The 15,676-nt window shown below is 38.6% G+C and overlaps 1 protein-coding gene across 3 annotated transcripts in view; it reads left to right on the forward strand.

Annotated features, from left to right (window-relative positions):
* Positions 1-10,678: 10,678 nt before the first annotated feature.
* Positions 10,679-15,676, forward strand: part of LOC131039129 (uncharacterized) — a 217,834-nt gene continuing 212,836 nt past the window's right edge. Inside the window, exon 1 of one of the 3 annotated variants that reach the window (XM_059213016.1) lies at positions 10,679-11,146. In XM_059213016.1, coding sequence (XP_059068999.1) covers positions 10,887-11,146 — 260 coding nt within the window. In that variant the 5' untranslated portion in view covers positions 10,679-10,886. The remainder of the gene's footprint in view (positions 11,147-15,676) is intronic. The other 2 variants (XM_057971782.2, XM_059213015.1) reach the window with 2 other exon arrangements.

Genomic DNA, 15,676 nt, shown 5'->3' on the forward strand with positions numbered 1-15,676 from the left:
ATGACTTATCTCTCAACAATCAACTTAGCAATATTTTTTAGACTACATTGTGTAAGGCTATAGGTGTAAAGATAACCAAATCATTGGCTCCTACTCTTTTTTGGAATAAGAGAAAGGAACATAGTATTCATGGAACTCAACAATTGTTTATTTGTTTGATATTTCAAAAACACCTCCAAAATGTCTAACTTGACAATATCCTGAAGTTCCCTGGTAAAACTCAATTAGAAAGTCATTAGGTCTAGGGGCTTTCCCTTTCTTCATTTGGAACACAATACTCTCTAATTCATCTAAAGTGGTCATCTTATTTAATGAATCATTCATCTCATTAGAAGCGAACAAAAGTATACATTATAAAATAAGAACCTCTTGCTCATTTTCTAAAGGGGTATCTTTAGTAAACATAGTAAAATAGTAGTAAGTGTTCTCTCCCAAAATAATCTTGAAAGAAGAGAGTTGATAATCTTTTGAGGACTCAAGAGAAGTAACGAGATTTTATTGCCTTCCCATCTTTAACAAAGTTGTGAAAAAAGATAGTGTTTCTATCTTCTTCTTGCAACCACTCAATACGAGACTTATTCTTACAAAATATTCCTTCACGTAATTCCCATTCCTTTGAATCTTTCACAACTTAATATTATAGATGGAAAAAATCCTCAATTAGACCATGATCCTGAATTTGACGAGTGATATCATCCAGACAAGATTGTATAGCCACCCTAGCCTTGAAAATGTTGCCAAAGCACTACCTATTCTATCTCTTCAACATATACTTCACAAATTTAAGCCACTTGACAAAAGAAAATATTGTTCTCCCAAACATCAACTTCCCTTTGGACTACCATTTTGATATAAACTCGTGTAAAGATGAATATTGAAGCCATATTAATTGAAATTTGAAACAAGGATTTTTAAAGATTTTAAAGAAGGTAATTGAGAGTTTGATCGACCAATGATTTTAGCCTTTCCAATTAAGGACATTTGAGTTGGCGGTCCAACTACATTGGATAGTTTTATATTGGACACCAAATTGGAAAGAAAAATATTATCATTCAAGAGCCCAGAAGAATGTTCTCAAGCTTGACATCACCACCCATGTTTTCATCCATACTTGCAACAACATTAAAATCCCCTACAAGGATCCAAGGAAGAGATGGGGCAAGGGACCTTACCATCCTGATATGGGATCACAATAGAGACTTTCCTAAAAAATCAGTTAAATCATACACATTGGGGAGAAGATTAAATTTTCTTCATTCCAAATGTGAAGCATCCATAGACATTGAAGATCTACTAAAAATCTATCCCAAAGGAACAACCTTACATTCGTTGTAGAGACAAGCCACATCACTTAAATTGTCTCAAGTCCCAATACACTAACATTAGCCTCTAGCCCAAATCCTGGAAACCGGGATCAACATACCTTCCCTAGACATCTTAGTCTCCTAGATGAAAATAATATCCAGAGAATGAAAATAAATCAAATCATCAATAAACAATCAAATCATCTTTAGGAGGCTTCTCAGGAGCACCCTTTTTTGAGAGTTTTTCTTGTAGCCATAATGCAAGTGGGGTTCTCTTACTTGTACCACCATCTCGAGAGTCCTTCTCAAGATTAGCCATTGAATTGGCTAAACTTGAAGATTATTTCACCTCTTTGCACCCACTTGTCTCCAACTCACCTGAAGTCAACAAGGGAATATTCGTGTCCATCTGTGCATCTAGGCCTCCAACCTGTGGAGCAACAAGAAGATTACTAACCTTCTCAATGACTATCTGTTTCGTACTCATAGATTCCCGACCTATAGGTATCCCGATAAGAGCCTCATCAAACTGAGCTAAATCTTCTAGAGCATCAAATATGTTGGTTACCTCATTAGTCTACCTATCCAGTATAATTCTCTTTTGACTTCTTCCCTTATTTCAAGCCTTAACCAAGATAAATCTCTCTTTATCTTCAACCATATGAGCTATCCCTTTGTCCAACTTAGGTGATGGACAAGACAACCCATGACTATAAGGCCTTGGAAGATTAGATTTGGACACATCCTCTATAAGTGACCATATGCATGACATATCTGATAGTGAAATGTAAGAGTTTTATAATCAATCTGCTAGATTCAAGAGGTGGACCTAAGTCAAATTTCCATATAGAATCTAGTAAAGGATTGCTTAAAACAATTTCAATGTAAACATGAGCATAAAAGATTACCTTTTTGTACATAGTTTATTGCGATGGGCCCACACATTTACCAAGCAACATCACAACCAAATGAAAAATGTCATGTCTCTAGAATTTCAATGAAAACCATGAAAGTCACACTCAAACTGGAACCCTTGACGGTAGCTCCTCTATAGGGTTGAACCTAACATGCCATGGCTTAATGAAAAACCCTACTTGATTATTAAAATATCACCTCCTTCAAAAGCTTTATTTCTATTTGAAATGCTAAAAAATACCACTAGAAAATAGTTAGTCACACCCAACATCACCTCCATTTTGTCCTCTAGGTTCCATGTGTGGTGAGCCCATGATTCTAACACGATTTTGAAAAGGGTAGAGAAAATTGAATACCCATGAATTTGTAGATTAAAGCATGGTTGTTCAAATTTTTTACATCCTCTTCCACAATATCAAGTTGGATTGCAAGCACAAGCTTATGTTCACTTCTTGCAAGACACACATTCACCTTCAAAGGGTGTAAAACTCTACGTTGAGAAGCACTTTCCCCATAGTAATATTATTCAACCCCAATCTAAAAATTTATCCCATGGTAGGAGTGAAAATTCCCTCAATCACCACATTTGTGAAAGGGAGACTTTGCTATAGAAAATAACCTCCAAGAAGGGCCATGCAAGCCCTGTTGAGGAAAAAACAAAACACTATAATCCGCGTGCACAAACTTTGAAAAGAAATCCACCCTACTCAAAAATTGACCTCCTCACAAAATCCTTACTCTTAAGGAAAAAAACACCATCAACTCCATCGACAAACACCAAGCACCCAATGACCCCACACAATGCCCTACTCTAGACACAACAAGTAAAAACCCTTAACAACACTAGCCAAAAAGAAGGAAGACCCTTTCCTTCATGCACAACGACAAAAATTGCCAAATGGACCCCACACAAAGAGCATCCAAGAGGAGAAGACATGACAGTTAGGGCACACATACCTTGGCCCAAAAGTAGCTTGAATAGACCGGCTCCCATCATACCGTCCCTGAAGATTGAAGGTTTCGAGGATTATTAGGAGCTCTTATTATATTACAATAATGATAATAATGATAATATAAGATAATATACTATAATAATAATGTGATATTATTTAAGATATAGATTAATAAGAATACAATAAGATATATATCGACATTAATTTTTTAAAATTTTCTTTTCTTGAATATATATTTCCTCTTTAAATTATTCTCTATGTTTTTTTTTTTATTTATTAAATATCGAGAGACCAAAATAAGGAGAGTTTATACAAAAACAAGGATGGGAGGCAAAGCCTCAGCCATTAACCAGTGGGATTATCCGATTGAACAAAGACAACCTCCTACAAAAAAAAAGAGTTAGGAGAGAGACAGTATATACAGTGAACCATATACATCAATTAGAGGCTACTGGACACCTATTGCAAAATCTCATCCTGGTTTTCCATCCATGTTGTCCATCCTTGTGGCCCTTCCATCCACACCACCTTCTTCCGCTCCAGGACTTGGGTAAACATTTTGAGCTTATCAAAGTAGGGACCTCTGTTGTCCCTGAGTTCCTTGATCAGTTTCTTTGGAGCCTCATCGAATGCAGTATGGTTCTCCGCAATTCTAATCCATTCAAAGCCATCCTTCATCTCATATATGAACATGGTTGCCTGACCATCCCTGAGGAAACACAACAACTTGTCCCTCTCAACATTCATCAAAAAACATACCTGCACAACAATTTTATAACGTGTGAGTTTCTTAAAAAACCCAGTAAGAGTCCTATCAATACCTTGGAATTTTTCCTCATTTCTAAGCTTCCAAATAAACCAAAGTATGAAAGAAGAGAGAATTTGCCAAAACAGGTTAGCATCCTTCTTGAGGCAATGAATGAATCCAGCAATAATATCAATAGTACAAACATGTTTAGTAATGGAAATTCCAAACATCAGCCAGACCTCTTTGGCAAAAATGCAGTCAAAAAAGATGTGCCACATAGTCTCAGGCTTCCTACATATAGAGCATAGGTCGAAGGCACCAATGTTATTCCTAATAGGTAGTCTATCCAACATTAGTTTCCACCTGAAGCATTTGATTTTAGGGGGGATGGGGGACTTCCATAGTTTCTCAAATGTTTTCTGCCAAGTAGATGTATTAAGGTCAACATACCAGAGGGAGTTAATATGATCGATTATCGTGGTATCATGAATGAGCAGTTTGTAGATAGACTTGGCTTTGACCTTGGAGAGGAGGGAGCCATCCTTCCATCAGAACGAGAGGTATCTGTGAGCATCTACATCAGTGTTCCTAGGAAGATCTAGACAAGAACAAGCATTTGTAATCATATTGTAGGTTCTCTTATGCGAGGCAGGGAGGCCAAACTTATTGCTAAGGTCCTCCCAGCTGATGAGATTATCATGTTCCAAGATGTCCATGAGGTATTTAATGCCTTTATTATACCAATTCCTAGCAGAGCAACCTTGGGTTAAAGCGAGGGGTTTAGAGTTATGGTAGAGATTCCACCATATTGACCTTTCCCCATGCAGAGTATTATTACAGTCAATATTAGAGTTGGTAATAAGTTCACACACATGCTCCCAGGCTTTCCAGATGGATTTAAACACCCAAGTGCCTTGAATAGACACAAAGAATCCGCCTACTATCAGATCACTAAAGGGGAGGGCTTTCCAAGATTTGGCAGACTTGGGGACGCCATTTTGTATGTTATTTCTGACAAGGATCTTCCAAGGTTCTTGTCCTTCCAGGGCATGAAATATCCACTTGGCAGCCAGGGAAACTCCTTGCATTCTGAGATCCTTAAGTCCCAGCCCACCAAATTTCTTATCTATGTGGCACCAGAGCCATTTGATCGCGTGGGCCTTTCTTTTACCCTTACCATCAGACCAAAGGAAGCGCCTGATAGATTTTTGGATCTCATAAACTTGGTAGCTACTGAACATCCAGACAGAGGAGTAATACAAACTATAGGAGGAGAGGATTTTTTGGCAGACTTGGATCCTACCAGCCAGGGATAGAATCCTATTGTCCCACTTATTAAGTTTTTTGTCAATCTTTTCTTTAACCCAAATCCACATATCCTTGAGAGAGGGAGAGACAAAAAAAGGGATACCGAGGTACCTGACTATTTTATTGGGTCCTCCCCATGAATATCCAACCTGCTAAAGCTAGTCCAGGGGTTCCTCATTCCACCCAAGCAGGATAGACTTGGAATTGGAGATACGAGCACCAGAGGCTCTGCCAAAGGTTGCAAGCTTTTGATTGAGGGAGTCAATATTATGCCTAGAGAGCTCCAGGAAGAGAGCAGTGTCATCAGCAAATTGTATGTTGAGCAATTCAAAGTCATTTGGCATCTTAATACCATGAACTTTAGGGGATAGGGTATCATCTCTTAGGAGGTAAAAGAGGGCGTCTGAGGCAATGACAAACAGAGTAGGGGCGAGGGGGCAGCCCTATCTAATGGATCTAGAAAGAGGAATAGACTGGGAAAGTGATCCATTAACTTCAACTAGGGCGGAGGCATCTTTGAGGAGAATTTGGACATATTTACAGAACTCGCTAGGGAAACCAAAGGCTTTGAGCATCACGAGGATGAAGTCCCATTCCACCCTGTCATAGGCCTTCTCAAAGTCTACAAGGAATATGGTAGTATCTTGATTTGAAATTTTGGCCCATTCCATAGATTCCTAGCTAGTGACAAGGTTCTCCAAGATATACCTTCCTTTAATGAATCTTGTTTGGGTAGAGTAGATGAACTTGGGAAGGATCTTCTCAAGGCGAGAGGCTAGGGCTTTGGCCAGGATTTTATAAGAAATGTTGAGGAGAGTAATTGGCCTCCAGTTTTTTATGAGGGCTTTGTCCCCATCTTTCGGGATAAGTTTAACAATGCCCCTATTGATGGACTCCCCAAGGGTGCCACTATCAAATGCTTCAGTGTATATGTCATAAAGGTCTTTGGTGACCCACTCAATATTGGTTTTGTAAAACTCAGCAGGAAGTCCATCGGGGCCTGGGGCCTTATCATCCTTGAGGGCTTTAATGGCATTAGCAATTTTTGTCATAGAGATTTTGGTCTTGAGAGGAAGAGCTTCAGCCTCAGAGATTCTATTTGGGATAATGTTATTGCACCTATTTCTAGCCTCTTTTGAGGCTTCACTATCTTCCGAGGTAAAGAGGGTTTTATAAAACATTTCAAAAGCATCTTTGATCTCATTGATGTTTAGGAGTTCCTTATCCTCAACTATGATTCTGTTAATTTTTTCTCTATTTTGCTTTTGTTTAAGGAGATTGAAGAAGACTTTAGAGCCTTTATCTCCAAATTTGAGCCAATGATTACGTGCTCTGATGAGGGCACCCTTGATTTTGACCTGTTGATGTTTCCTAAGAATGTCTCTAACCTGAGCTACCCATTCTGCCAGGACAAAGGATGAAGGATGTAACTGTATTTCATGTTCCAAGGAGTGGAGCCGATTAGTGAGAGTTTTTTCCACAAGCCTAAGATCCTTGGCTTTCTTCTGGCCTATAGTTTGGAATATTTTTTGCCAAGAGGAGACATTTCTGTTCCATCTGAGGGTGTGGGATTGGGGACATTGAGAGTGCATGTTAAAGAGTCTAACCATTTTAATGGTAGTTAGGGCATCCTTGTCATTTAGCAGGGAGGTATTAAAAATAAACTTCTTATTCAGAGGATTGCTATTAGGGATGGAGTTCTTAGTATTGATGACAACAATGATAGGGAAATGGTCAGATAAGGTTACTGGTAGAACAACCACTGAGTTCCCTAAGTGGTTAGGGGAGAAGGAGAATAAATTTTTATTAACATAGAACCTGTCTAATCTGGAGTAAATTCGGCTGGGGCCTTGCTGAAAGTTGCACCAAGTGTACCATAGGGCAGAGGATTCAGATTTGCTGCCCTCAAGGGGGTCAAATAGCTGCATGTGTTGTTTAAATCTATCCCAGTGAGGTTTCTCTTGGCACTTCCATTCGAAAGGGATACCCCCGACCTTATCATATTGGTTTTCAATCATGTTAAAGTCTCCAGCCATGACCCAGGGGATACTTGGAAGGGCTGCCAACCAATTCTAGAGGGACACTCTTTCCCTATGATCATTAGGTGCATATATAGAACATACCCCAAAACAAGAGCCTCTGATACCCAAGGAGGCCCAAGCCACTCTGTTACAAGGGGAGATGCCCATATCCCTAATGTGATTTTCCCACTTAGGGTTAATGAGGAGACCAACTCCACCCTTTCCCTTAGGATGGTTGGTGCATATTTTGATCGCATCTCTCCAAATAAAATCAAGCACAGTGTCAAGGGAGAACTCAACAGATTTAAGCTCTTGAAGCATCAAGACATCTAGATGTTTATGACAATTCAGAAACCTCTTAATAACAAACTTTCTATCAAGCAACTCCAAGCCTCTAATATTCCATGAGATGTATTTCATGAGAAAAGGGGATTAAGAGGGACTGTTTGGGAGACCATTTTGATCTCTATAATTTTTCTTATTTTTGGAGCTGAAAGGCCTACCTTTCTTTTTAGCCATGGAGGAACCTTTCATGAGGTCATCCTCTTCCTCACTAAGCTCAGTTAGCTCAATTTTACCATCTGTAGTTTCTACAATGTTCAACCCAGGTACTTGGGAGCCTGGAAAGCCAAGGAGCATTGAGCTAGACTTAATGTCCTCTAGTCTCTTATTAGCATAAATGACTTCAATAATATGGTTGTCCTCTATTTCATTTAGCAGATATGCAGTCATGGGGTTGGAGGTGATAATATCAGGGGTAGCCTTTGCAAATAATGTGGATTCAGATTGTTTGGGGGTCCTAGACCTGAGCACCATTTTTGCAGGGTTATCACTCATTCTAGCATCACTAGCACCGCGATCAGGCTTCTCTAAATTTTTAACCATATTTTTAACCAGGGAGGTGGTCGAAGTTTGTGAAGCTTTTAGTATGTCATCATTCATAGTGATGGGGTATTTGCTACTGGTAGTCAACTGATTAGCAGTTTGATCACCAGCTCGGATTTGATTTAAGGCGAGTTGTTGGGAATTCTTTCATCTCCGCTTTCTTGATGTGACTGTTTGAAAACAATCAGAAGGCGAATCCTCAAAAATTTTGGAGGGAACTGAAACAGGTTTGAGGGGTTCGATAGTGGTGTCAACAATCATTGGATTTAATTCAATAGGGATGAGGCTAGGAGCCGAGCTTATGGAGGGATCATCTTTAGGGTTGGTATTGTTTCCAGCTGAATGAAGGTTGCTTGGGTTAGGGATAGGCTCATTATTGGAGCTAGGGTTTTCAGATGTTCCTGCTAGGTTAGTGTTATTTTTTTGTTTCCTGCGGTTGATGATTGGGCAGTTCTTCCGAAGATGCCCTTATTTTTTGCACAAAATACAGGCGTTCAATCCTCCAAGTATTTCAACAGGGCAAACAAATGTTTCATCACCGATGTTAAGGTTTAGCAGAGGAGGGATGTTGACCCCAGGTTTAATGGATATAAGTATTCTTGCATCAAGATTAGGGACTAAACGCGTTGTTTCATCAACCCGAATTATTCTCCTAACTGTTTTCAATACCTGGGGAAGAAAACACCATAGGAAGGGAGGGACATCCTTAAGGATGACCCATCTAGGGCTTGAGAGCGCAAGAACTTCCTCATTGATGGCCTCTGAAGACTAGGCTAGGGCACGAAAGGAGGTGTTCCCAACAGTCCAGTATTGTCTTTTAAGAATTTCAACCTGGGATTCATGATTATTAACAAAGATAATATATAGACCTTTCTGGACTTGCCTACAGAATGAAATCTTAAGCCCTAACTTCAAACTCCAAAGATTATGAAACCAATCATCTAGGAATTTCCTAGGTGGGCATTTCTCAATATTAACACAAGCGAAAAAAATTGCAGTATTGCTTAACCTAATTTTTTCGGAAACAATTTCTTTCAACATTTCATCATTTGGCGAAATGTAGAAAGAATTCGAGGGCACGGTAGGGCTCTTACCTTCCTCACCCAGTCGTTCGCCTCCAGGAGTCTTAAAAAATCTCGCATTAGGGTGGACTCCATGGGCAAACGGAGCAACGGTCTCAACAAAGGTTTTCTTTCGGTTTGAGTGAGCCTTCTCAGAAGGTTTAGCAGTCTCGGCAAATGTTTTTGTTTGGCTTGAATGAGCTTGCTCGGTGGGTTGAGGAGAATTAATGGTAGCGCCATCAAACTCAGGCTCCATTGGGAAATACAGAGGAGTCACACGAGCGACCAGAGGTGTGATTAATGGTTAGGTTAACATGCAGAAAAAAAAATACACTAAGCGCCGAGCAGAAAGTAAATGCAAAATAGTAATAAGGGCACGGAGAGAAGATGCAAACCACGTGGAGGAGATTAACTCCTCCACATTCTCCCAGAGTTGGCCATGTCAGACAACGCCGGTGATGTTGGAGAGCACGTAGTCTGCAACAAATGCTCCAAAAAAAAATCACTCCAGAATTCGCAGTCCGAAATTCCCTTCGTTCCGCTTTTGTGCACTGAAATGTTGGGGTTCGGTTTCTTACTTTTGACTGTCTTTCGCTTAGGGTTTAATCCTGCACATCTGTGTTTGCAGTCTTGCAGTCCAATTTGCACGCAGTCAGATCCAAACCGTTCGCTTATATTCACAGTCAAAATTCAAACCGTTCGCTTATCTTGGATTATATTTGCACGCAGTCAGATTCCAAACTATTCACTTCATATTTTTTTGTAGTCCAATTTTGACGATTTTTATCCTAATAATTAAAATTTCTCATATCCGCAGAAGGCTGAGAGGGTGGCATCCTAGACCTGAGAGCATTTCAGATTCCAAACCGTTCGCTTCATATTTTTGCAGTCCGATTTTTGCCCTATCTACATATTTATTTTAATATTTATTAATCAATTATATATATCTTTAAAAAATAGACATTTTTTATATAGATTTCTTAAAGAAATATATGATAACATTACAATAATGATAATAATATAAAATAATATTATAATAATGATGATGCAATATTAATTAATATCTATAATACCCACAATATAATAAGATAAACATCTACTATTTTATATAGATTATACTTAGATATGATAGTAGACAGACTATCTATCCATTTTTAAAACACAATATTGATTACTTGAAATTCGAAATCCGACTTGTAGATAGACGTTGCTTTTGCATACAATTAATTTAAATTCAAAATCTGACTTGTAGATACACGTTGCTTTTGCTTCCTGACACACGTACGGTCTCTAAAGCTGGACAATATTAATCTTGATAATCCCAGTCAGATTTTTTAAAAGGATTTGTGCTTTTTAAACAGATTCTTGGAAATCACCTAACGTTCTTGTGACGATAACAATATTGATCTTAAAAATCGCGCATAGGAAGGAACAGTCTGGGCGTGCGTGCAAACAGTAACCTGACAGTAACAGAATGAATGAATGAGTTAATTTATTTTAATGAAGTCTACGAGATCCTGAAACTCCAAATTAGCTCAGTTTCAAGTTATTTTCCAGCACGTGAATCGGCCTAAATAACCGCGCATTATAATTGGTAGTCATGATCTCGACGGGACAGGAAAGACTTCTCGACATTATATGTAAAAATGAGTGGGCCCTCTGGTGGAACCAAGGTGGTTTAAGATGAGTGCATGCACCAGGGCGAACTCGAACGTTACGCTTTCGAAGACAGCAGAAGCAAAGAGGAACAAACAAAGAAAACAAGAGCGAACATGTCCTCAACGTCAGAGAGATTTGAGGGGCAAACGGGGAAGACAACTGCACCATATGGCTCATGGAAGTCGCCGCTCACAGCAGATATTGTATCGGAAGCAGGTAAACGTTTTGGAGATGTTGCCATCGATGGGGAAGGCCGCCTCATAATACTCGAGAGTCGTCCTGCTGAAGACGGGCAAGTTTCCCACCCTAATTTTATTTCTTTTAGTGAAGCTTCGAATTACTTCATGCTGTTAAACACATAACCATAAATCTTATTTCTCCAAAATTTAAATCCTATATTCTAACGAATGGGAGATGAAATTTAAATTTAAAAGCAGTGTGATTACCTGTAATTTCCTTCATGATAATCTACCTAGTTTGACTATTTGGACAATGCTGTTGGTGTTTGAGAAGAGGCTGTTTAGGCGGGAGAGGTAAAATAAAGACTTTGTTATCAGTGTTTGACAAAAGGTTATGGGTGTTTAGGTAATGGGGTCAGAAATTTGATATTCGCATGAGCGTACTTAAGCTTTGTGACTGTAAAATACAAACATTTTTTTAAAAGATTATCAAAATGATTGGCGAATTCTAGATGTTAAGGATTACGATTTTTAACGTTTTCGTCTCTAACCATGTGTATTTTAGCATCTGAAGGGCGATGTTGAATAGGTGAACGCAATCAAAAAATTAATTGATCGGCGGGGTCAACTGTCAAATTTATTCCGTGACGGGTAAGCACTGGGCGCTGATGTCCATGTGCAAGGGTAAGCATCGTTTGGAACGACACATTAAAATTTTAAAATATTAAACTTAGGTCTTGAAATTTGCAACATAATAATTATGTCGTGAATGGGATTCCTTTTGGGTGAAGCAGATTTTAAATTTAAAGTTGAAAGCTGAAACACAAATCACAATGAGAAAAATGGGTGTCTGCTGCAAACCAGTTTTATCAAAAAATTGAAATCGGAGATATCCAATCATTATGAAAGAAGTACTTGTCATGTGTAAACCTAAATCCAGTAGGATCGTTGCAACTCAAATTCGCCGTTCCAAGCGCTGAAACGCCTGCGATAGACCTAATAATCATAATGGCACTATCAAAACGATTTCCATAGCCCAGTTAGTATAAAAGGAAGCCGATATGCAGGTGGCAAATTCAGTGGTACTATTTTTACTCGCCCATCTATACACCATTCATGCTGGGGAGATCTCCTAGCTACCCATAGTACTTCAAACAGTTGTCCTTGAATTTGGTGTGCCCATTTTGGGCAGGAATGGTTTGTGTCCTCAATCTGGTTTAAAATCATTGCAAAAACGTAAGGACTTTTGTGTTTGCAGCTGTTGGTTTTGGTTGAAGTAGTATGATTTTACTAAGAAACTTTTTATCTTTCCATTTTAGGTTCTGGTGACTTTGCAGGACTAACCTTGATTCATTATTAATTTATTATCAATCAAATCCGGTCATGGTAAGAAGAATATTGCATGCAGTTCAGTCTGCACAAGGAGGTAATGCAACTCATACAAGGAATCAATATACTAAGTGGAAAAAAAAAGATAGAAGTGGTTCTTTTGGACAAATTTGTTGTCCTCATTTTTGTTTCCAAAAATGAAGGGCCACTACATGAAATTTTTGTGAAAAAATGAAAATTTTTACTTTATGGCACGCTTCCCAAGGCAGAATTTCGACTAATCCTTGGATTGACTTAATCCTTAGTCCATCCTCAAACTACGTTTCGAATTTCGTCAAATTCCAGGTTCGTTTGCTATGTCTTTCCTTCAATTTCGGGTTTTAAAATCCCGACTACAGGTGGAGAATTTTTTTCAAACTGCAAGTTTTAATGATGTTCATTGTTTTGGTCTTTGTAGGGGAATTTTCAGCTTATTACATGTGCACTTTTATTAAAAAATGTTACTTGTAATTTGTTTTAAATTTCCCTTTTATTGTTTTTATCATTTTTATTGTTTTTTGGTCTTTTTTAGTTAAAATAGGGATTTTTTGGTTAAATTACAAGTAAACTTGTAGTTCTCTTAAAAAACTCTTACTTTAATGGTTTTTACATGTAATGGGGATTTTAAACCCCCATTACATGTGTGCAAGCAATTCTAACTTGTTATAGGGATTTTATTTCCCCTTTACAAGTAATTAAAACTTGCATCTCTCTCCCAAAAACCCAATTTTACACATAAAGTGCATTTTTGACAATTTTAAACTTGCAGTTTGTTCCAAAAAACCTGAATTTGCTTTGTAAGTGAAAAAGTCAAAAATAAAATTTGCTATTTGGCTAAAAAAACCCGATTTTGGCTTTCTAAGTGAAAAAGTGAAATTAAAACTTGTCTTTGTTTCCAAAAAACCTGATTTTCACATATTTATGCAAAATCGAACTTGCATTTGTCTTCCAAAAACCCGATTGCAAGAAAGAAACGTTTTTTTGAGAATTTCAAGCAAGATTTTGTGGAGAGATTCAAGGAATTAATAGGCGAAATGATTTCAAGGCGTTTTTTGTGAGAGTTTCAACACGTTGCTTTTGCTTTGGTAAACGGTTCACACTCTATTTGCTGCGTTTTTACTTCTTCAAACCATTTTCCACGTGATTCCTTTGGCTGCGTATTGGAAGGGTTTGATGCCACGTTTTCCCCTCATCCATGGGCGTTCAACTTTGACATTTTCATACATGGTATTCCCCTAAGGATTTGGCCCTATTTTCTTGCATCTATAACCACGTTTTTCCAAAAATGTGGCAAGGGTTTGGGGATTTACGGTTTGTCTCTATTTATTGGATATTCTTCTCCATTCCAAGTTTGTTGCATTTTTGGAGAAGCATTTTCAGTTTGAAGAAAGGTATGTTCTCTTTCCTTTCTTTCGTTCATTTTATTATTTTCTTGTTTTCTTAGTTTTCTTTCTTAGTTGCATTTTTGGAAATATGTTGTTCTTCCCCCAAAAATCGGTTTTTGTGAGAGAGATCTTCCCCTTGGTATGCAATTTTTAAATTGCATTGTTCTTCCCAAAATTCCTTCTTTACTTGTATTCGGGATTTTTAATCCTGATTACAAGTTCGTTGGAAATTCTTGTTCTTCCCCTACGGTTAAGGAATTTAACCATTTTTGGTTAAAATTCCAAGTTGAAAAGTGTGAAATACCCATCCCTTTCAAATTCGGGTTTTAAAAACCGGATTACATGTTGAAGAGTTCTTCCCATTTTCATGAAAATGACATTCCCGGATTTTCCCATTTCTATCCATTCATTTTTCTCATATCCGTACTTTCCATTTCCATCATTTTCCGCAAGTCAAATTCTCATTTTCCATCCATTTCTCCATTTGCAAATTTACAAGTGTACTTGCATTCGGGTTTTAAAACCCCGATTGCATGTATGCTCTTTCCAACTTGTATACTTGCGAAAATTTTCCCAAGATCCGAAATTGGTCAAAGTCAAGATTTTCCCATTTCCACATATTTCCCCTCTTCCTCTCACAAAATCATGAAGTTCAAGAATCGAAGTTTTTCCCATTTGGAGAAAGAAGAATGATATTTGCAGCTGACTATGATGTTGTCTTAACTCTTTTAAGTCTTCATCACAATATTCCAGGTTCACAATCAATGTCAGATTTGCCGGCATCCCCAGCCCCAAAGAAGATGAAATACAAATATGACAAATATCAGAATGAGGTAGCACCTTTCCAGGTTTCTTCTCCTTTGGATCGCATCAGAGACACGGAAATAGGGCACGTTGATATGTCAGAATTCGTCAAGAGGGTAGAAGATCCACAGGATAAAAACTTGCAGCGGTTGTTGGACAGCCATATCCACCATGCATCATCTTTCCCGATGGCTGCCCTAGAACCTAAGTTTGTTCTCGCCTGCACCCATCATTTTGACAAAGAGACAAGGGTCATCAAAACTGATGATGGTGAGGCGATAATCCGTCTTGATGGAGATACGATTGAGAAGGTCTTCAGAACACCTCCTGCACCTGTTTATATGGAAATCTTCAAAGAAAGTGCAGCGGAGTATTATGTGAAGAGGGAAAAGATTGCAAACGACACATCAATAGGTGGATCCAAGAGCCACGAGCCTCCTTCTCAAGGTGGGCGAAGTTGTACCACTGCGATTTCAAATGGGAGATAGGAGACACCATAACTCTTCTCAGCAGGATGATGGGCCTTGAGCATTCCAATGTCTTTGAGCCATGGATGTATCAGTTCATCATGTTCATAAGGCAGTCTCATCATATTTCATGGGGAGAAGTCATCAATGATGCCTTGTGCGAACAACTTGCAGCAGTTCCTACCACCATGACCTTCTTCATGAATTCATATTTGGTATATTTGGCATCATCACTTAGACATTTTCCAGGTCTTTCTACGAAGGGTGATCGCTCACTTATATCAGTTTGGGAGTATTATGACCAGTTGCCATTGAGACCCAACATACTGCATTTCAGAAGAGTCCAAGATGCATTCTTCAGATATTTCATGTGTCAGTTTGACAGAAATCTCAGGAACAAGAGAGTTTCAGATGAGGCATGGGCAAGGGTGTGCGAGTATGGATGTTTGTTTCTGCAGTTTCCCACCTTCACCTATATGAGGATCGGATGCTATGGTGGTCAGCCATATATGCTTCCCAGATACCCAACTGATAAGATCATTCTTATGGAGTTGGGAAGACAGATCATGGCTGTCCACGCTTTTCAGTCTGCTAGGCACAAGGTTGGAATGGGGATCTC

This window comes from Cryptomeria japonica, chromosome 10, assembly GCF_030272615.1.
Source record: "Cryptomeria japonica chromosome 10, Sugi_1.0, whole genome shotgun sequence".
Lineage (NCBI taxonomy): Eukaryota > Viridiplantae > Streptophyta > Pinopsida > Cupressales > Cupressaceae > Cryptomeria > Cryptomeria japonica.